Source organism: Lissotriton vulgaris, chromosome 10 (assembly GCF_964263255.1).
Source record: "Lissotriton vulgaris chromosome 10, aLisVul1.2, whole genome shotgun sequence".
NCBI classification, from domain to species: Eukaryota; Metazoa; Chordata; class Amphibia; order Caudata; family Salamandridae; genus Lissotriton; species Lissotriton vulgaris.
In genome coordinates, this window is record NC_141698.1 from 333,565,765 (window position 1) to 333,588,712 (window position 22,948).

The window sequence follows — 22,948 nt, forward strand, 5'->3', positions numbered from 1 at the left end:
CAGGGCTAAAATTGGGATGGGAGGAAGTTCCGGCCTGGTGAAGAATGGAGTCCAGGAGAAATGCGTCTCACACCTGTGGCCATCTTGGCCACGCCCCTCACGATGTCTGTTTTTAGAAGTTGGAACGTCTGTAAGGTAGAGTCAGCTCTACGCTGTATCTTTTGTCTTCTTGAGGATGTGCTTTAGTTAAAATCTTGATATTGTATACCCTCTGCTCAAAACATTTCCGCATACAATCAGCTTTATGGCCATAATTGGTGTTCTTCATACAATTCCATCTGCTGTACTCGGTTCTCTATACATTGTGCTCTCAATGGATGGCAACTTTTAGCATGTAGAGTAGAATTACTAGAAATTTCTTTCTTGAAAAAAGCTAACTGCATGACTGTCGGTTGAAATGCGTATATCCGAAAGTTCTACCTCTTTGGAACTTTGTCATAGTTCGTTTTTGTTTCCGTAGGTTTATGTTCAATTTATTCACGTAATCAGTTAACTGCTGTGCTGCAAATTGCCAAATAATAGATTGACAGTGTACGTACCGTATCCAGACATGGGTATTTTACATGTAGTCCTGCAGGTCTGGGCACCATGCAAACTCATTCGAAAATTGCTTCATGAGAAACGCAGGATTTTGTCTCTGTTTCAAAAGACAGAAAATAGGACTGGCAAGTTACGCTTTTTAAAGGCAATGAGGATAAAATATGCTTTTCAGAATGTTGGTTTAATTTAATAGATTGTCGTTCAGCACTTCATAGTTGTTTCATGTTTCAGAGACCAGACACTTTTTGAGAGCAAGACCTATAGCTAAAGTTGTATGCCATCTGCATATTGGTGTCTTGAGACCGCCCCTTCTAGACCAAAAAAATCAATGCTTTTTATATTGAAATATAAGTATTGTGCAAAACTGGAACAGTGGTTCACTCAAACGGGAGCAGTGAACTTTATCTCAAAAGACAAGAAGAAGCGTGCCAGTTTAATGTTGCCTGTCTTTTGTATCCTCCTGATTTTTAGGTCTAGCCTAGTGTTGCAGTGCATGCGCAGCTCGCTCTGCGAGGCATGCTGTAGTAGGGTATGTTTTAGACGTGGTATGGAAGCCCCGCCCATATTTTTCATTGGCTGGGGTCATTATCCATGGTAAATGCTAGCTTCCAATTGATAATGAGGCTTCTTCGTCCCTCCTTGTTACCGCTCTGTCTCCTTTTGTGACTGCCCATCAGGACTGGATATTTTACTTGCAGCGGTTAATGGTCTCCTTTATTAGTCGGTAAACACTATTTTTTTTTTCATTCTGCTTTGCCAATGTCAACAGCTTGTTTTATAAAGTGCATATGGCGGCTGCGCAACTTGCGACAGCTTGTTTTATAAAGCACATATGGTGGCCATGCAATGTTATTATTGCGCGCGCCGCCAAAATGCTTTTCCTTTAAAATGTATATGTTTTTATAAAGTGTGGCACGCCAAGCTTTGTATTCATGGCGGCCGCACACTTATCTCCCGCTTCGGCGTTAGCCACTACTCTTACCTTCTGCCCCGGCTAAGACGGAGGCGGGGCTAGCGAGACATACAAAATTGTTCTCGCTGCCTATTCAACCGAAGAAAAAAAATATTCACAACGGCCCCCTAGCGACCCATGATTCGCTCCAAGCAACCATGTGACCATTATTTACCGCGTTGCTGGGAGCGAGATTGCTGACATTGGGTCAAAGTGTGGAGGGCTGCAGGGGGGCATCAGCAGCGGCAAACCGGGCTGCTAGAGGTAGCCACAGGGCAAGGACAGCACACGGGCGCAGCAACCAGGCCAGCTCCAGAATGTCCGTGCTTTGCCTGACTTCCACACACTGCCCAGCCAGGCACGCTATGCCTCTGGGCTGCTTCCTCTTGCTGATGATACCGGACGGCTCCTCTGCAGCATGGCTGAATTCACTGACTAATCGGAGCTTAAAAATGTATTTAAGGTTAGGCGCTTGCGAAGACAACAGCGTGTTACAGCCCACTAATTGCTTTGCGGCTTACCCACAACTTTTTAGCCCATTGCGTCTTCGATGTTCTTTTAAAAAAAATAAAAACATTTTGAACTAACTTTGGTGTTCTCTTTCGTCTTTTCGAAATAAGAACAAAAAGGGCGGGAGGAGTAAGACCCCCTTATATTTTACGTTTGTGATCAATGTAATGGCTCTCACTCTTTCCTGCACACTCCACGTTTTTCAGCGATCCTTCAACACCCACCAGCAGGAAGCGCTCACTGTCCCAGATAAAGCATGGTTTTTGTTGTTAAACTGCCCCTGAATACTTTTTTTTTTTCACAACAGATTTTATTGAGCAGTTGAAGCAGAGTAAAACTGTGGCTCCCCACAGTCAGGAGATCACCACCAAGAGTTATGGTACAGTTTATAATGCATGCACAATGTCCGATCAATAAGTGGAGAAAAGCCCAAGAAGAACAACCCCTTATCCCACCCCTACCCCACCAACTCCCACTACCCCACAACCCTCCCAATTCCCATGCTAACCCCACGCACGTGTGTATAAAAGTGTAGGTAATATTGGGTGCGATGTGACAGGTATGCCACATATCTCAGGCCTACACGGCACATCTCATTCATATGTCCTCCTCTCGTTCCACTGGGGGGTCCAATGACAGCCCCCTATAATCAGCCCACCGCTTCCAGATCTTAAAATGCTTACGGGGGCATCCCTTGCCTTAAACACTGGTCTCTCGAGTCCCATGTAGTAATCCAGGCCAGCCTTCCATGCACACAAGGGGGGGCCCTTTCTCCCTTCCATGCCCGGGCCAGGTCTCTCTTGGCTATCAAGTCCCAACAACAGTAAGTGGCGCTTATATATGTTCCCACCGATACCCTCCATGACATGGAGCAGCCCCAGCCGATGAGTACGGGGAAGATCCCACCCCAGGACCTCGGACAGGCAGCCCCATACACCTCTCCAGAAGCTAGACAGTCTAGCACACGACCACACTGTATGCAGCAGCGTACCCAGTGCGGCCCCACAGCGCAGACACTCCGGAGACTCAATCAGTCCCGCCTTCCACAGTCGCTCTCGGGTGTAATAGGCCCTATGAAGATATTTAAATTGGATCAGCCGAAGCCGCATTGTAATAGCAGCCCCTCGTGGGGATTCCAGGGCATCCCTCCAATCATCCTCATCTAAAGGACCCACATCTACCTCCCACGCCACCCTAAGGGGAAGTAATGAGGAGGAGCAATGAGTAACCAACGTCTGGTAGATGCGGGAGACCTTCTTATCCCCTAGGTCTCCCATTAAGACCTTCGCTTCGACCGGACTAAACTCAGGGAGAAACTCCAAGTGAGCGATACTGGGGGCCAGCGCATGATGCAGTTGTAAATGGCGGAAGAATTGAGACTGAGGCATGTGGAACTCCGCGCTGAGCTCCTGAAACGATTTGAGGGTGGTTCCGGACATCACTTGGCCCAGCAACGAGATCCCAATGGCCTCCCAGCCATCAAAACCGGCCAGAGTAGAAAGCTCCGGGAGCAGTCCATTGTTCCACAGTGGCGTTTCTGCCGTCAGCTTGCCCCACCAGCCCATGCGGCGCAACGCCTGTCTCCAGACAGCAAAGTCCACTTTTGTGACAGACGGTAACGACCGCCGCAACTGGGCTGAGTATAAGATCGTGTGTAGCGTATTTTCCCCCATTAGCGAGCGCTCCAGAGCATAGGCCGGGTCCCCCCTGTCGCCATACCACCATTCATTAAGAATAAGTAGTTGGGAAGCCTGGTAATAGGACAGCAGATCGGAAGTAGCCAGGCCACCGCAATATGTGGACAAGAAGCATGTCCGCAGCGCCACCTTGGCCGCTCCTCCAGCCCACAGGAAGCGTCCCAACACAGAGTTGACTTGTCGAAACCACCGCGGGCTGATGGGGTGGGGGGTAGTTCTGCAGCTGATATAGCAGGCGTGGGAGCGCTACCATCTTGAAGATCGCAGACCTGCCGAATATGGTTAAAGGCATTCTAGACCACGTTTTGGTATCAGCCTGAACTCGCTCCCATACAGGCACTATATTGCGTTCCCAAGCAACTGTCGCCGATTCCGACAGGAACACCCCCAGGTACTTCAGCCCGTCGGACGCTACCCGCAGTCCTGCCACCCAGGGGTCCGTTATGGCTCCACCTCCCAGCACCCATAGGGTGGACTTGTGCAGGTTCAGCCGAAGGCCAGAAACCTCTCCGAAGATGCGCATAATGTCTAACACTCGGGGCCCCGAGCGTCGCAAATCTGTAAGGAAGAAGAGGACGTTGTCCGCATACAATGCAATTCTGTCCATTAGATCCCCACTCCACACAAACCCTCGCATCTGTGCATCTATGCGCACCCAAGAGGCCAGGGGCTCCATCGCCAGGGCGAACAGGTATGGGGACAATGGGCATCCCTGCCTGGTTCCTCGACCAATCCGAAAGTTTTCGGAGATCGCCCCAGCGACCCGCACCGAGGCCGTGATGTCAGTATGCAGCAGCTTAAGGTACGACAAAAACACCGGGCCCAAGTTGAGACGGGGCAGGAGTGCAAATAGATACGTCCAACTAACAGAGTCGAAGGCTTTGTCCATGTCTGCCAACAGCAAAGCCGCCTGTTCACCCAAGGCCCCCATGGCATCCACCGCCGCCTGTGCCCGCCGGATGTTGTGACGCGTCGCCCTATGAGGCATGAATCCGGCCTGATCAGGGTGGACCAGGTCTGTGATATACGGAAGTAGGCGATTCGCCAGAGCTTTGGCTAGGATTTTGGCCTCAATGTCTAGCAGGGATATGGGGCGATACGAGTCATGCCTGTCAGGGGGTCTACCCGGCTTTTGAAACACTACAATTTCCGCGTGGCGCCAATCAGATCGTAGCTTGCCCCGGGTTCGTGCCGCCTCAAGCGCACGTCGGTAATGGGACCCTAACAGGAGGTGAAATTTCTTATAGAACTCACATGGGTAACCACTCGGCCCGGGTGCCTTCCCGGTGTTAAGCTGCCCCAGTGCTTCCGCCCCTGAATACTTTTGCTTCCCAAAGAAGCCGAGCAGCAACATCTTGTTGCTGTGGAATGGTGCTGTAGAATTTCTGCAAAAGGTTTATAATGTTAGCCTCACTGCACAGCAACAGAGCATTGAACAACAGGAAGGTTAATAATTAATGCAAGTGGGAGCCGGGGTCATGGGGGGATGTGAAGGGGTGTAGCGGATAAGGGGTAGGCACAATGGTAATGAGTAACTGTATTTTTATGCACTATTTTGGTTCAAAATGCGCCAGTAAAAAGAATGCTCATTGACCGACTCTCGGTCATTTAAAACAAGCATTGCAATGCAACAGGTCTCGCATTTACGCAAGTTTGAGCTATTGACATTGCAAATGACAATGCCTTTTATTTTTGTTTTCGTTTTAAAAACATAAATAAAAGGCATTGTTTACAATGCCATTAGCATAAAATCCTGCAAATGCGAGGCCTATTGCATTGCAAATGCTTGATTTTCTTTTAAGCAACACGAGTACAAGTACCAGTTTATAATTCAGTGCAAGGTAAGTTTAATTTATAAACCTTTTGGATTGCCTGACACCCAGTCCAGGCTTGCTTACATTTTAGGTCTCGCCTAGCCAGTGCTTGTGCTGTCTCTTTGAGACATTCAAAAATGTTGTGGCTTCAGAAGCATACAATTCCATTATTGGTACTTTTTCTTTTTTTTCAGGCAGCACATAACTCTTGTTTCCCCTGCCTCATAACCTATTTCCCATTTTCTAGTACTCCAGCACCACAAGGTCATATGGATGGCAATAGCGCTATGCAAATATCATCACTCCACTGCATCCAAAAAAACAAAAGTTAAATACATTGTCATTTTCAACTCCAAGAGCTGTAGCTTTCACATATGCGAGACCTATTGCATTGCAAATGCTTGTAAGAACTCTGGAAGCATGAAAGGGACGAAATTATGATTATTAGCAGTTGATTGGTTGAGAAAGACAGTCCTTTTAAAGATTGATCAGTTTATAACCCTGTTTCAGTGATTGTTTACTGTTAGGGCTTTACATTGCTTTCATCTGTTTACCCATTGTAATATGGAAGTGTTTGCGAGATCAGCAAAAGCAAACAACTTAGTATCAGAACCTATGTAAAATAAAAAAAAGTTGAAATCCTTTCTCCATGCCCAAGGACTGAAAAGGGGGAAATGAAAGGAATGATAAAGGCTTTTTCAGATTTTCTTGGAGGTAACCCCCATGCCCGTCCCCCAGCCTCAGACTGAAGTATCATTGAAGGATATGCAGGCAGGTCAGTACTTCCACTCTTAAGGGAAGCATACTGTTAACTATACACTTAGTTGAAGAAGACAATTAGGTTGTCGTGTAAATTGTATCAATGACCGCAGGAGCTTCCATACCTCGCCCAGGCTAGTAAGTGCTATATAAATGTAATCCCAATTTCAGTACGATATAGGAAATACCAAATTGTTGGCCTCCCATTATTAATTACCTAGGCCACAGGAACGTACATCCCCTTAACCTTCGTGTCATCCATGCGTGGAGTCATCTGGAATCCAACTGTGACATCGGATTAATTAATCACTAGATATGCCAAATAAGAGCTTCCGAGACAGGGCCTAATTGTCATAGCAATGCCCTTCAACAGGTCTTGCAATTCCTTCACAGTATTTAATTTCACTTCAAATTGGTGAACCGACGATACTATAAATAATAATACCACATTTGTTAAGTGCAAACTTATCACCCCTGAGGGTATCCAGGCACTGAGGGTGCTGTTAGGGAGATTAAGTGAGCTATTGCCCAGAGTCAGATGATGCAGAGCTGGCGCCGGGGATCGATCCGTGAGCCCCATGCTCTGGAGTCAGCCGCTCTAGCACTGCACCACACCTCTCCCAAATGATACCGCCTTGCCAATTTCCCTGCAAAGTAAATAAAATCCCTACATTCACCCTAGTCTTCCTTGCACCAGGTATTCTTCTGCTCTTCTCTGCTCCAGAATTAATATTCTGATAACTCACCAATAGACTATAGGGCACTAAATCCAATCCCTGCTCGAATGTTAATGAAAGGAGCCTTGCTGCCCGGTGTCCGATTGCTACAGTAACTGTACTTTATTAACTGTTGAAGGTAGCTTTTAGACAGATTAAGTGGTTTGTGCCCAACGCGCAACATGTGCCTCCGTCCGTTAAGGTGGCTGCCACTTACACATCTGCTCCATGTTGTAGACTACAAAGTTATTACTCCTGCTTTGGTTTAAATGTACAAGTTTAATGGTGCTTCCTCGACGGAACATGGACCATGCAGAGAGTCCTACATGTTCAGACGTGACTCCTGCTGGCAGTGGGCATATTTTTTTATCTACTACAATGGGACTCAATACAGCCACGGTAAACCCAGAAGCACCACATTTTCAGGCACAGTAAGTTGGATACCAATTTTTATGAAAATCTGGTGTCATACTAACTTGTACAACAGCCTCTAACCCTGACCGCTTGTAGAGTGAACAGTGTTCGCTACCCTGGAGGATAGAGTTTGAGGGGTGGAGAGTGGTTTGTAGAGGGTTCAGAAAGTGGTCTGCTTAGGTCCTTTCACTCACTTTGGGAATGCTGACTGTTGTGGTGATCAAACTTGACACTTCTAGGTTAGCGCGTGGTCATCAGGCCATAGTAGTGTAACCTGAACAAGTATGCTAATACCGGTAGGCTTTCGCCCTCTCAGCACATTACTTTTAAGTGCGCATTGGCTGTAATTCTGCAGCCCGCGGTTCAGATCTCTCCCCTTGTTTGTTACAATAGTAAAGGTAATAATCCAGTGCGTTATCAGTTCTAGTTGCAAGTTGATGAAGCAGCTGTTTTATGGATTTCTAGACTATGGGCTGAATTTGGGAAAGAGACTGCATGCAAATAACTACAAAAACAGTGCCAAAGCCAAAAGATCTTTGCTTGTTCAAGAGCTGTTGGCTCTGTCAATGTAATGTGTTTCAGTATGTTGTACTGTTGCGCGACTGCAGTGCAGCATTCCTGAAAGTAAACCCAAAAAAGTTGTCTGATGCGCTGTCTCGTGGTCCCAGCACTTTTGTTTCTTTACTTTTCAGACATGCTGCACAGCAATATCAGCACCGCTGTACAACATTGCTAAACAAAACATTGACAAAGCCAATAGCTCTCACATAGGCGAGGCCTATTGGCTTTACCAATGCTTGTTGGTAATGAAAGTAATTGTGTAGTTGACTGATCAGTGTCATCTAATCTTTTTATCTTTTAGAAGATGAAGGGCCGTTGAGAATTACTTGATTCACAATGCAGTCGTGATTTTAATTTAAAAAAAATCTAAGAGGATTCTGTCATATTTGATAAGAAGGAACTAGGTAATCAAACCCATATTTCTAGGGATTAAATGTGAAGTGTCCTAGAAGGTGGTGTGGTGAGGGATGACTGAGAATTTTGAGAAGCCCTTGATATTTTGGTAGAATTTTAGTACAGAATGTGTAGTATTAATGACCACTTATTTCCTGCATTGTTGTGCATTTTTATTTTGCAAGTACAGACATTTTCTTTGAAGAAATTCCGCACACAATAAGTTTAAAAAAAAATGCAGTAGAGTATTCATTCACTTTGAATTAGAGCATGGTACCATACAGGGTTGTCCACGGTCACACCTTTATTCCTTCTAATTATCAAAGCCTTATTACATATAGTTAGACTAAACAAAGACATTAAGGGCTTAAAGTTTAAAAACCTTATCCAAGGCTGCTGCGTACTCGGAAACATACTCCTTTTTTTTTTTACCGAAAATAATAATAAGAAGCAGTCCATTAAAGCCTTAATCGAAACTATAGAAATATGTTCCGTATTCTCTGGATATTCTTTAAATAGGGACACACCTGATGTTATTGCTTTAAATAAATTGGGTGTCCAAGAACTTTTAGGAGCCTCAAAATTAATTTGGCAAGCCCTTCTTATAATATATCTTGGCATTAAATTTACCAATAATTAATAATCAATTAGGCATAGTGAAACCACCGCACTTAAGAACATGTTGGATCTCCTGGAAGGTAGTTCTCCAAGGTGTTTAACATTGTATGAAAGAATTGAAACGGATAACTATCTATAACACATGATTCCTGCAGAACTTTCAGACAACTTTATTTTTTTTTTACTTAAATAGAAAATATATTCAGTTCTTTTTGGAGGGATAAACAACCTAGAATCTCTTTAAAGAAATTAAAACTTCCCATGGAGGATTCAAAAAAGTTAACTTTAAAGATTACAAAGTAGGATTTACATTTAAACAAACAAGGCTCAAGATGCTTATGTGAATTTTGCTCATATCACCCAATATGCTTGAAAGTGGAAAAATCAATAATCCAAAGCTCAAATCTTATTTCTTTTTTGACCACTTTAAATGCAAACTGTCTTATTCAAACAACATCTTTGCGAACACCTGGAAAGCACATTACAAAATAATTCAAAGATGGAAATAAAACAAAAAAATGAATATGTAACATATCCTTTTGTGTTAAAAGAGCGTTAAAATAGATGGTTAAATCATAAATTGGAGTGAGTGGCACTCAAGGGATATGCATGGTAAAGCAGTTGGGTAAGAAGACCAAGCAAATTTAATTTGCTACACTTCAAAGTATCTACAATTTAGAAAACACTGAGTTCTATCGCCTTCAAAGGATTAAAGTTGCGACTGCCAAAGCTAAAAGAAAATAAAAAATTATATGGATCCCTTTAACATTGTTCTTTTATCCTCTTTAGGAAAAGTCAGACTCATTGTCTTTAAAACGTCTTCTCCCCAAGTCCACTAAACTAACACAGTCTAAATGGGAATCAGAAAAATATGTCTGACCAAGCTGTATACAACCGCCCATTGATTTGGACCTCTCCTTTTAAGAATAAAATAGCAACCTCTCTTTGTCAAACATAATTATTTACTAATGGGCTTAATGATCCAAATAGCAACGAGGAACATCTTCTTGATCTACTTACCACACTTGGATGTAAAGTTATTTTATACAATTGTAAAAGCTTTTCAAAGTTCTCTTTTCAACTCTGGAAAGAATGGTTGATTTTTATTTGAGATGTGGATGAGATCACACTGCAACAAATCCCCTGCAAACCCAAAACATGTCCTTTATGGAAGAAACTAGACCTCCATTAACTGCCATAAACATTTGTACACAATACAGGAATCATTTGTAATTCAGGCCGTATCTGTATTATTTCTTCTTCAGAATGATTTACTTAATTGTTAATTGTTATGTTTAGTGTATTATGATGGAATTCCAAACTACATATTGATACGCAGGCCTTGTCCTTTTTTTTGTAATCTCAATGATTCGTGTACTTTACTCCAAATAATAAAGTGTAGAATTTAAAAAAGTAATGTCTGAGTTTGTTAGGTTTCTGTTTGTGGCGGATGAACCAGGTTCCAAATTCTGCAGTTACTTGCAATGGCAAAATAGGACATTTTCGTGGGGAAAATTGAATGTCTCTATGTTGTGTTTTGGGATTTTTCCTTTCAAAGCAACAGGCCCACCCAAAAGTGTGATACAGTTTTTATCGCAAGAAGTGTGGAATAGATTAGCTGAACATTTGTTATTATAAGTTGAATTCTTCTCAAGGTTTGGCTTCCAATTGTAAGCTAGTGTGCATGAAAGAACACATTTAACAAGATACCCTTTAAAACACAATACTATTGGGCACTCGAAATTCAGTGCTCAACAAATAACCACTACTCCTAAACTCCGTATCTAGTTCACATTTAAAAATGCATCGCCATTTTCCATTAATTAGATGTTTTCATATGGATTGCTGCATGGACGGTACAGAGTGAAAAATAGTTATAATCTACAGCTCAGTTGTTGGTCCTGTGTATCTTCTGTTTTCGTACAACCAACAAACACTGTGTATCACTGCAAACAGAAGGCTTTAATTGATGTAACAGTATATTAGTTTTGTAAATCTGCTATTTGAACCAATAATTACTGACAAACGTCAAGCATTTTTGTGTTCTTATTTGTTTTGATTTAAGTATTTGTTACTTTGGTAAAACTGTGCGTGAGCTACACAAATGTCCCCTTGCTGAATTTAGATTTTTGTCAAGTTTTCAGAAATATATAGCTTTATGGGTTCAACCCTGAGTTTCACACCAGTTTCCTCCACAATCTGCAAGTAGGTTAAAACCACAAAAAAGGAACCATGGATTACTCTTACAAAAATGCAAAAGCTGTGATGAAAAAATTGGATCTTTTTTCAACTCTGTTTTTGAAAGCTTGGGAGATTGTGATCTAAGCACAGCCAACCCCAATTTTAAACCTTCTTCCCTCAACACCGCCTCCACCATATACATTCTTATATTTTGGTTATTTTCTCTGTACCTCCAGGGGAACCCACAAACCCTGTGTACCTTTTAGAATCTCCAAGAGGTGGGGTGGGGGGGGGGGTTGCAATATTGGGCTGGATATCTTGTGTGGGGGAAAAGTTACGAAGGTTTAAGCATCGAATATCACAAGTATTAAAAAACAGAAGGGCTCAGCACACACTTGGAATGGAAAAGCCCTAGTAGCTAAGGTGTTACTAAATATAGATTATCAACTTATTGTTTGAATTTTTTTTTCTTTTCTTTTTTAAAGAAATGTTTGGTTCCTCCAGAGCTGGTGTGCGGGGAGGACAGGACCAATTCCGCTGGGAAGATGTGAAAACAGATAAGCAAAGGGAAAATTACCTGGGTAAGAAAACACTCTTTTGTAGAGTTTTATGTAAACAGTAACTGGCTTAATTAGTTTTTTTAAGTCATTTACCTTCGGTACAAAATCCTTAATTTTGCAGTTTATTTAGTTTACAAGTCAGCTATACACAGAAATCTAGCTACGACAAATTCTATCTTTTCCATGACCACATTGATAAGACTCCACCTTTTTGGTTCCAGATTAAAACCACTTTTCAGCTCCACAACTACCCTCGGTGCACCTCTGTCTGGGAACTGCCTCCTAAAGATAGTTAGGGCATAATGAAAAGATATGATTTAGAAAATGTATTACTCTCAAACTGTGTACAACCATTGGACTCCATAGCAATTTATCAGTAGGCATTGACCAGGTCAAAATAACTTCGAAAGAGGAAATGTAATTAAAACGTGACACTACTATTACTAAAACAACGCTGGCATACTTTAATTCTTTACAATTAATGACCGTTTCGGACAAGACTAGTTTACATGCCTTCTTTTACTCAGTGTTATGCCAAATAATAAGCTCAAACATCTGTACAATCATATAGTGTTTGCGAGCCTGAGGCACAAGTCCTGCACACACATGTTCATTTTGTTTTTCCAAAATTACCACTTCATATGGCTTCTGTGAATGACGTTTTGTATATCATCAGGCTGTTACGACAAATGTGTTGTCTCTGCAAACCGAAATATGGACATATTGGAAGTTATGATGTACTGCAAACCGTGAATATACATTTAAATAAAATGTAATCCGTTTTTAATAATAGAAATCAATTCTTATTTATTTTATACTTCTTTACTATATAAGAGGATTTTGTAATAGTATTCTGTCTTTTTAGTTTTTAGAATGTTCTTTTTCTTGTATTGCTCTTTCTGTACGTTACCCTTGTCCTGCTCCACTGGCATGCTTCCATCATACATTATTTTAACCAGGACACTTCAATTAAAGTTTGGTATAGTTAGTTCGCTGGCTGCAGATATGAGAGGCTATGAATGCTGGTGGACGAGTAATAGTTTCCTTGATAGCATATCATAGTTTGAAGCTTTGAATGTTCCACTGCTTATAGAAAAGGAAGTTATTTGTTGTCATCCCCATCTGAAGCTGGCTCGACAAATATTCCTCTTTAGGGCCTTCTTCAGTCCCAAATGTTTGTGAAATGCATGTGTTATGTTGATGGAATCTCCAGGAGTGTTGAAATGCAGGAACATTCCTTGTATTTATTTATTTGATTTTCATTTAAGCCTTATTCTTTTTTTTTTTTTTTTAAATGTGTATATCGACTTTACATTCAAACACTTTCCAAGAGTCACTTGACAGTAAGGGTGTTCCTCGTTCAGCCTGTCACGTTACTGACTCTGTTTTAGCCCAGTATGCCTTTGCAAGGCACCTGCCTCTCCGAATATGTCTAGGTTGGCCCATGTTTTTCTTCGCATATACTATAACATTTAAAAGACTGGTTTACAAAGTTGGGTAGGAATGCATAAAAGCAAACAAACAGAATAGTCGTTAACCATAGCAACTAAATGTGCAGCACTTTGCAGTTTGTGAAATGCCTTTTTTCCTCTACAGGTAATTCTCTGATGGCCCCTGTTGGCAGGTGGCAGAAAGGGAAAGATCTGACCTGGTATGCAAAGCAGAAGGGAGGACCAGCCTCAATGTCCAGAGAAGAGGAGTTGGCAGCTGTGCGACAAGCTGAGGAAGAGGCCATGATGGCAGCCCTGTAAGTCTCCAAACTCCACTGCCATCCTTTTCATAATATCACCATTTACCTTTCCTTTTTGTTTAAATTAAAAAGGTGTGGAGAGTGTTGATTATGCTGCATATATTGGTGAAAAAATGAAACACAAGTGCCATGTTAATTTTTTATGATTTGTTTTCTTTCAGGGGTTACAAGAATGTGAAAAGACAGCCGACAGGCCTAAGCAAGGAGGTGAGGTAGAGTATGTCTGTTATTCTAAGCATTGTTTGGTTTTTGGACGTTATGGGTGCAGTTGATGGAACTTAACTTTATTGGCCATAATGATCAGTAAGTAAAATGCTTGCAGCTGTTTTCTCTGTTGGAAGTAAAACTGTGTTAACAAAATCAGTTGAACAACCAAAGTTTTCAAAAGTCTGTTTAATAGGATGAAAGTATGCGGTTTCTCTATTTGTGTTTTAAAAAATAAGCTTTTTTTAAAAAAAATAAGAAATTGAGTAGGGTACTGAACACAGACCTCACTACTATGCAGTATTGCACATGCAATTTCGTTTGCAGGAATCATCCCATTTTTCCATATGAAATGAATCTGTATAATTTAAATTGCATTCTAGTAATAAAATTAAAATATTTTGAAAAATGTGCTTTTTCATTCAGTTTGTCTGGTATACATAAATAATTTTATGGTTGGAAGATACATTTGTGCCTCTGCTTACTAGAAAATTATTGGAAGCTTACTGGCTTTAATGACACATAGCCCAAGAATAAAAACGGTGCATGGAGCCACAATATTTATTATTCATTGTGCAATAACAATATGATGCGAAATGTACACAGTTCATGAATAAAAGTGAGAAACAGTATTAAGGTAAACACAAAGATGATGATTAGTATCTGCTTTTAGTAAATTCTGCATGTTGTTACATTTGCAAAGTAATATCAGCTTTGTTGACCGTATCAACAGTGAGAAAATGCTGTAGAATAATCTTCTATCCCCCACTTAGTCATATCATTGGAGTTGTCCCATGGCCTCGAATACGAACCCAAAATCTACATTTTGTCAAGATTAGCAAGCTTGTTGCAGTCCTTCTCTGAAAGATGTGGTTTTAACCTCCGCTGCAGCGACTTTTGATACAAACTGTTTGCGCCTCTGCAGAGATGCAGACATTGCTCAGGAAACAATATCCGATACAATTTGCTAGCATGGTACATCTGATTTTTACCACCTCCATTACAACTGATTCTTATTTTTTAAAGAGCATCTACTCCGGATTAGTGATTAGATTTAAAACCGTGTTGGGAATAAAACAGATTTTTTTTCATTTGTTATTCTGAAATATTTTTGGAAGGTTTTAAATAATCCTGCTAATTGTTTGGCTGTGGGAGTGACCTCATCCTCTTCATTCACAGTGGATGTCATGTCAGAGAGTGAAATGCAATGAGGAGCGTGCATAAACAGCTGTGCTGAAACAGACTAGTGAGCCACTCGAGAGAAGAATACCTTGCCGAAATCAGTGAAGAATAGCTGTTGTAATTTATAAAATTGGGCTTTGATGGAGTGAGATCAGTGTTTTGGTTCATGACCTATTCCTTTGAAATCTGTATGGAACTGCATCTGGAACAACCACATATGGACTGGATAGATGTAGAACGTCTTGTGCAACTGTTGAGGTCCCATCAGTGGTTTTGACACACTATTTTAATGCTCATCCTACAAAATGCCCCTATAAACCTCTTCTGCCATTTCAGACTATTGGCTTGAGCAAAACTTTGGTTTATGGCAACGCCCTCACCATCACTGGTGTGCCCTCTATCCATGAGGGGAGGAGAAAAGCCATGCGCCATCTCTTCCATCGAGCAACTTGAACTGCGTGCTGAATCACCGAATGAACATGCCATACAACCTCACCAGCCATATGGACCATTTCACACGCAAACGCAACAGTGTTGCTTTGCATGTGGTTCCCTAGCACACAAGAAAGAACCCTGATGCAACAACTTCAGATGATGAGGACCTTTAAAAAAGGACAGGTCTACATAGTTGCAGTGCCTGAAGATAAAAAAACTGTTTCTTGGTGTCCTGACATCCACCTGAATAGAGATTCTGTTGGAATGTTATATTTTTTTTCCTTCATTTTTTATTCTGGTCTTATTTTTGATAATTTTTAAGCAGTTTTATTTTTTCCCTTTGGCCTTTTAAAATATGATGCCTCATTGGCTTAGATTTACAAAATGTATCTTTTATCAAGCCTAATGTCACGAATTATATTGAAAAAGCTTTATTTTTTAATACAGTAGCTTGAAACATGCCAGGCTTCAAGTAAACATTTTCATGTAATGCAAATGCAATAAGCTTTAAAACGTGCAAATAAGGCTTGTAAGTAATCATGAATTGTATACGTTCCATTCTACAAACGCTATGCATAGTTTTATTGTGCTTTATGACAAGCTTTTTAATTTCTCTTATATTCTATGATCGTTTTTATGCAAAATTTAACTTTTTGTTTGATAGAACATTCTTTAACAGTTACATTTAACACATTACATGTATGACGCAACCTCTGACACACAAGATGGGATGATATAGATTCCTGAGCCAGGCTAATTGAGTTATTTTTCATTGTCTGCCTCGAACAAACTGTCTGCATACTTCACGCCACGCAGGCACAAACAGTTTGCATAGCATCAACATTTTGTTAGATTATAATTAGGATTGGAGACTTAGGACCAAATGTAGGAAAATACTATTTACCGATTCTAAAATACCGAATTTTACCGATTCAGTATTTCAGAATCGGTAAATGGTATGTAGCTAAAGATACGGTAAATATTACCGATTCGTTAATATTCGGTATTACCGATTCGGTATTACTATTCGGCAAGTCCCATTTATTCCTATGGGCCTGAAGGCCTATAGGAATGAATGGGAAGCCATTCACTATTACCGATTCGGTAAATACCGACTCTGTAATAGGGTGAACACATTCAAGGGTGGCAGGGTGTCACATTGACATCCTGTTGCACCCCTGAATCGTGCATGTGTGCAAATGTGGCACATATACATGCCCTAAGGGTATGTATGTCTGCCACATGGCACTGTTTAAATAGCACAAAATTACTTTTCCAATGGTTTTTGACATTTACCACCAACTTGTAGTTGGTGGTGAATAACGAATCCTGAAAGCACATAAGCACTCTTAAATGTGCTTCCTACATACCATCTACAGATTCGGTAAATACAGAATCGGTAAATACAGATTCGGTAAATACCGATTCTGTATTTACTGAATCATCACCTACATTGGAAATGACTTAATACCGGTCGTTAAGCATGAAATTTATCGAACTTCGGGTTTACCGACCGGTAATGAGCCACCTATATCGGCCCTTAGTTCTAGCTAAGATGCCCTGAATATCTACATCTGAGATATTAAGATGGAGAGATGACATGTACACAAAAGTCGATGCATATTATTATTATTATTTAAGCATCTTTATTCGATTCACAGAATCATCAAAGAAAAATAGAAACAAAACATTACTTAAAAAAAATATAAAAGCAGATGTATATCCTCGTTCCAACTAAAAACAATTTCTTAAATCTCATTTTTCTAGCAGCAAAGACAGAACATTTTTAAGGTGCACAGTGCCTGGCAGTGGAGTACCTAAAGTGCAATTTTATAATTTTCGCAGCACAAAATAGATGTTTACAATTCAAGGAGCCAGCAATCTCATCTTAATTACAATAATTGAGTCCAATATTTGGCGTTACGATTACGGTTTCCATATCTAACGTAATTAGCAAATCATCTACAGAGTCTTAGATACATAAAGTGCAAGTGCCTAATACAAATTAATCATTAATTGTGAATTTTAGCAACCAGCTAAAAAATATATTTGCTACCATTATATGCATATTCAAATGTATAAAATTATGTTCCTTGTATAAAACCAAAGAATCATGATTTGGCAAATACATTGCTTGTCAAAACTTTAAGCCTCGCTTTGTTCTAATAAAGTTGGCTGGCAATAAAAATCTACTCATTCCAAATACAACCAATATAGAGGTATCTGTTTTAAGAATACACAACATTTCGATATATTTCCTAATACAGAGGTTCCTACCCATATTATAAACACTGGTTCTGCCTTGTCTTTCACTCTTAATCAGCCTGATTAAGCAGTGGTAAGTTTGTTATATGAACACTGAGATTTGACAATTCAGGTTAGAGAGGCCCGCTGTTCAGAAAGAAGTCCGATTCAAGACTGCTGGTTGCTGTTGACTGAGATTGGACACCCACTTGGTAGCCACATTCAGCTGAGCTCAGCTGACAGTGATTGTTTTCATTGGGAAAATAGAGGCACTTCCACCCATCCAGCTGAGAGTCGATTAACACAGAGGCAGGTTCTTTTCAGGTGTGCAGTGTGACAACTGCAACTTTCCCACACCAGGCAAAGTTAGTTTACTTTATGCTCTCAGTGTAGTGCTAAGTATAGGGTATAGGAGTTGGGGAACATATTCTTGAGAAACATCATAGAAATGGTTGTTGTTTTAACATGTATAGTAACTCTGATATTAGTAATATGCCCTATATCTCTTGTGGTCACACTGCATGTACTAAGTAGCAGGATACCACAATAAATGTTTTTTTCAATAGACATGGTCATTATTAGTTCAGATGCTTAAGTGTGGCTTTCTAAGCATGAAAAGGTGGGTTGCCCAATCACTACTGCATCGCTGTTTACCCAACAGCACTTCTCCCCCGTGAAACAGGGCAGAGTGTGGGTCTGCAGTAAACCAGATGTGCATTTCACACACATAGCACATTCAACTAAGTTCTTGTGGTTTAGGGTTAAGGGATCTAAACCTGTAGACTTAAGTCATACCCCATATATACATAACACATGGAATTGGTTTTAAATACTATTGCACTTCTGGTCATATGACTGTGCCCCCACCTTTCTAACGGAGAAACCTCTGGCTCTTGCACCACCACCCACCTTGACGTCTCATAATTTGTAGCTCTGATGTGCGAGGTCTACAGCTGGTGACAGGAGCTTTGCCACCTGATTATGGCGTGAAAAATAGCTAATCATATCACTTTATTAACACGGGTGAAATCTAATAATTTCTATTTCCTGCCTATCAGATAGTGCAAGCTGTCTGATTAAGAAAACCTTTTGTGAACTTACATTAGGTTTTCAAAATACCCATTGCTTCTTATTTGATGAATGCCTTCCACTTCTCAGGATTGTTCCTTCTCTGGAGCATACCTGACTGACTGACTTGTATTTTTCCACTTCTCTCATTTAGGTAACTACTACAGTATTTTTCATTCTACACTCCATGAGAGTGCATGTGTTTTCTAGCTCTCTCCTTTTGTTTTGTCCTAGCCCTTCGTGCTCCCCCCCCCCCCCCACTACTCTCAGCTTGTCTGTCGTATCACTGCATCCAAGATATTTTTGCTGGCGTGTGGCTTAAGAGCAGACTTTAAGGGTTGTTTTTGTTTTATCTCTTTGAGTCTACATATTGCATGAAAGCACAAACGTTGTAACACATAGGGTTTTATTGTGCTGGCGAAAGGGCATGACACCTCTCCTAGAGGCCTTTAAATCTCTTCTCAGTGCTAATGCAAGAGGACCAAATGAGTGAATCCTGTGCAAATTAAATAATGGGTTGGCAGAAGTTTCCCCTTTACATTCCGACTCTTCTTTATTCTTTTTCAAATCTGTTACGTTTTCTAAGTGAACAGTATTTGAAAAATAAACCATGCCATTTACAAAGATTGAAAACAGAAAATTCAATAAACAGTTTTGAGATAGTTTAAGATATTTGCTTTTCCTCCAGTATTTTTTTTTTGTAAACTTTTTTCTAAGCAATAGTTTACGGAAAAACATTAGCAAAGCCAACAGATTGGCACCCACATTGCTTATTATGGATTCTGGTCTTTCTTTGAACCTTTGGGGAAAAAAAGAATTCATTAAACTTTCCTTCCAATACACATTGTTTTCAACACACCATCTTCATATATAATGAAACTATTTGTGTTTTTACACTTCATTAATGCATCATTCCCAACAAGCTTTCTTAAACTTTGCACGGGAGGCCGGATCAAAATGTGGGCCATTCACATCGTTAAACCCTAACCCTTTTATTGAAATAATGCCAAAAAGATTGCTATATCACCGTAAAAGTGTGCCAACTGATCATAACTAATGGCTGCACATTTCTAAAAAAAACAGTTGTATAAAATTAAGGTAAACTTTTTTTACAAAATTACATTTTACGTTTCATAAACGTAAGTCATTAGGGCTCAATTTTCTTTGGCTTCTGTTGAGATTTTCACTTCCTTGCTGACCTTTGGATTGGGGATGCAGGTCAAAGATCTGTATTTCACCCAGTTTGTTTAGGTAAACTTTGCAGATGATATTTACTAACTTCCTGGGGGACAGTAAGGGTGAACTGTAATAATTCCATGCAAATGCGATTGCTGTTCTGGTAGATATTCTTCAGTAACACCACCCTGTCTCCATTCGGTGTGATAAATGTGATTTGTGTAATAAACAAGACTGAAGGGATAGTTCAGGTTACTTATCACGAGTCTCATGCCTGTACCATTTAGTAACATACGCTTAAAATTCTTGGTTTCTCCATCTGCCCAACAGAGTTGTTTCCCAAAAGGGTCATACGTTAAACCATTGAGAAGTCCAATGTCTACATTCACCAAAACCCTTCTGTTCGAACCATCTACAAATGAGATCTCAATTTTAGGAGCTTTTGATTCCTGTCAGTCCATTGAAGATTGCCCCTAACAGAGCCAAGGAACCCTTGTTCTCACAGTTGGCAGCACCATTCCTGAAGTTCCTGAAAGCAGCTTTGGCATCACCAACATGTGTACCCGAACCATGCCCCAGTAGACCACTAAAGACATTGACATTTTTTTATTGCTTAACTTAGCTGGTGACCCCAATCCCCGTTCCTCTTTTTATTTTGGCTCAATTAAAAGCCTACTCACTGGTGATAAAACTTTTCCCCCTATGTTTCCGTGCCGCTATGTAGCAATAGCATTTTTCATCTGGGCGCAGTTAAGAGGCACTGCTCACAAATAAGCTCTTTTGTGAACCCAAGGTTCTCTCCCTTTATATTTTTAGCTTCATAGGAAAACTACTTGTGATAATGCTTGCATTCTTTTATTCTGTGACATCATTTAGTAATTGTACTCCAACCAGGGCTCTGTTAAAAGGTATTGCACATGGGTAAGGTATCCTCATGACGAGACCTCCAGCCAGTTTTTTACTTCATTTCACTCTACTACGGGCTCCGTCAAGCCATACTGTGGGTGGTTATGGGGCCAGCTCCGTACTTCATCCAGGGAAAATAAAATTGCACTTTAGACTTCTCAGATACTGTAGTTATATTCATGCATTTTAATAAGGCACAGCAACCTTTTTAAGCATACTTTTTAAAAAATTTGACTTTTGAACATGCTCAAGTTTTATGCCCCCTCAGGCCTTTGTAAGCACTGTAATATCGTTGATATGTAAACAGTGCATCTTTGGCTCTTATTGTAATGATTTTAAATAATCGCACAATAAAGAATTTACTGCCATTGATTCATAATCACTTTGTAAGTAGTTTGGATTGTATTGGATTCTATGACTACCATAGCAAAATCTCAAACATACTGAATGTATATAAATTTTTTTTGACATTGTGACTAATCTATGCATTTTTTTCTTCAGCAAACTTTTCATGGAAACCGAGACCCATGATCCTTATATGTGACCTTTAGACACAGACATATGAAGCATAGCCAATTAATCCCTAGTCCCGTAAGAAAGGTAAAGAATCTGGGGATTATAGTAGATAACCAGCTTTCCCTGTGCGACCAGGTAAATAGTATTACGTCTTCCTGCTTCCATATGATTAAGATTCTTAGAAAAATTCTTCCCTTTATTCCGATGTCTCTCCGGAAAAGGGTAGTCACTTCACTGATCCTGTCGAAAATCGACTATTGTAACTCCTTATACCTTGGTGCCAAAAAAAGTGTCATACACAAACTGCAGATTTTACAGAATGCAGTTGCACGCCTACTGTTGAACTATTCAGTTCCATCAGCCTGGTGATTCAAGAGCAACTTCATTGGCTCCCGATTACTGCTAGAATTAAATTCAAGTCAATGTGTATACTACACAAGGCCCTATACAGTAATGGACCAGGACAAATTAGACAATATGTTGAGTGCTATGTTCCTTCAAGAAATCTTCGTTCTGCCTCAGCATCCTTGTTAAGAGTCCCTAGGATAAGAACGCTGAAATGGGGTGGCAGAAGTTTCCAATATCTAGCTCCTAAGTTATGGAATTCTATGCCCCTACATCTTAGAACGCAGAAAAGCTTATCCCAATTCAGGCGGGATCTTAAAACCTGGCTGTTTTAATATTTAGCTGCACTTATATTTCATCCCCTCTGTATTGTACCCTGTGTTTTGGATAGCTCAGAGCTAAGACGCCTTTGGCATACACGCGCTTTATAAAAACCCTCATTTCATTTCATTTCAATCAAAGTTGCTATCTCTTGCATGTTTCAATCTTCGCCTCTGCAACAGCTATGTTCCAAATAACTGACCAATCCGCCTTCCACCCTAAACTTCCAACTATCAGCGTTTGAGACACCCTGTTTAACATCTATCCTGCCTTGTAGCCAAGGTAGTGGAACCATGGGGTTTCAATATAATATCATATCCAAATGACGCACAGCTGATGCTTTCTTTCCAGCAGGTAGGTGAGAAAGTAATGGGAAGATTTCGGGGATGCCTAAGCACAGTGGTCTGGGGCTGGTTTGGGAATGTTTTGTGGGCCGGGGGTTGTTTTGTGGGCTGGGGGTGGGTTAGGATGTTTTCTGGGCTGGGATGGGTCGGGGTAGTTTGTGGGCTGGGTCGGGTTGTTTTGTGGGGTGGGTTGGGATAGTTTGGTGGGCTGGGGTTGGTCGGGGGTAGTTTTGTGGGCTAGGTGGGTGTAGTTTTGTGGGCGGGTGGAGGTAGTTTTGTGGGCGGGGGTTGGAGTAGTTTTCTGGGCTGGGGGTGGGTCAGGGTAGTTTTCTGGGCTGGGGGTGAGTCGGGGGTAGTTTTCATAGCCTGGGAGTTGGAGGTAGTTTTCAGGGCTGGGGGGGATTGGGGCTAGTTTTCAGAGCTGGGTGGGTCAGGAGTAGTTTTCAGGGCTGGGGGAGTCGTGATAGTTTTCAGGGCTGGGGGGGGGATCGGTTGTCTTTTAAATTGGAGGTTAGGGTTTTTGGCCTCGGGGGTGTGAAATAGGTAGTCGGGTAGTTCTTAGGGCTTAGGGGAGTGCGGGGCAATTCTTATGGCTGGTCAAGTTAAGGGACAGGGTCTTAGGCATTAGGGCAGGGGGACAGGGTCCGATTATGGGACAGGTTTAAGGGACAGGGTTTTAAGTATTAGGGCAGGGGGAGGGCACAGCGTGGCGGTTGGGAGGGGGTAGTGGTATTTGCACCTC

At 41.0% G+C, this 22,948-nt stretch overlaps 1 protein-coding gene across 1 annotated transcript in view; it reads left to right on the forward strand.

The window, feature by feature from the left end:
* Positions 1 to 22,948, forward strand: part of C10H1orf35 (chromosome 10 C1orf35 homolog) — a 148,029-nt gene that overhangs the window by 38,329 nt on the left and 86,752 nt on the right. The window contains exons 2-4 of the mRNA XM_086941114.1: positions 11,641 to 11,736; positions 13,312 to 13,462; positions 13,627 to 13,672. Coding sequence (XP_086797240.1) covers positions 11,643 to 11,736; positions 13,312 to 13,462; positions 13,627 to 13,672 — 291 coding nt within the window. The 5' untranslated portion in view covers positions 11,641 to 11,642. The remainder of the gene's footprint in view (positions 1 to 11,640; positions 11,737 to 13,311; positions 13,463 to 13,626; positions 13,673 to 22,948) is intronic.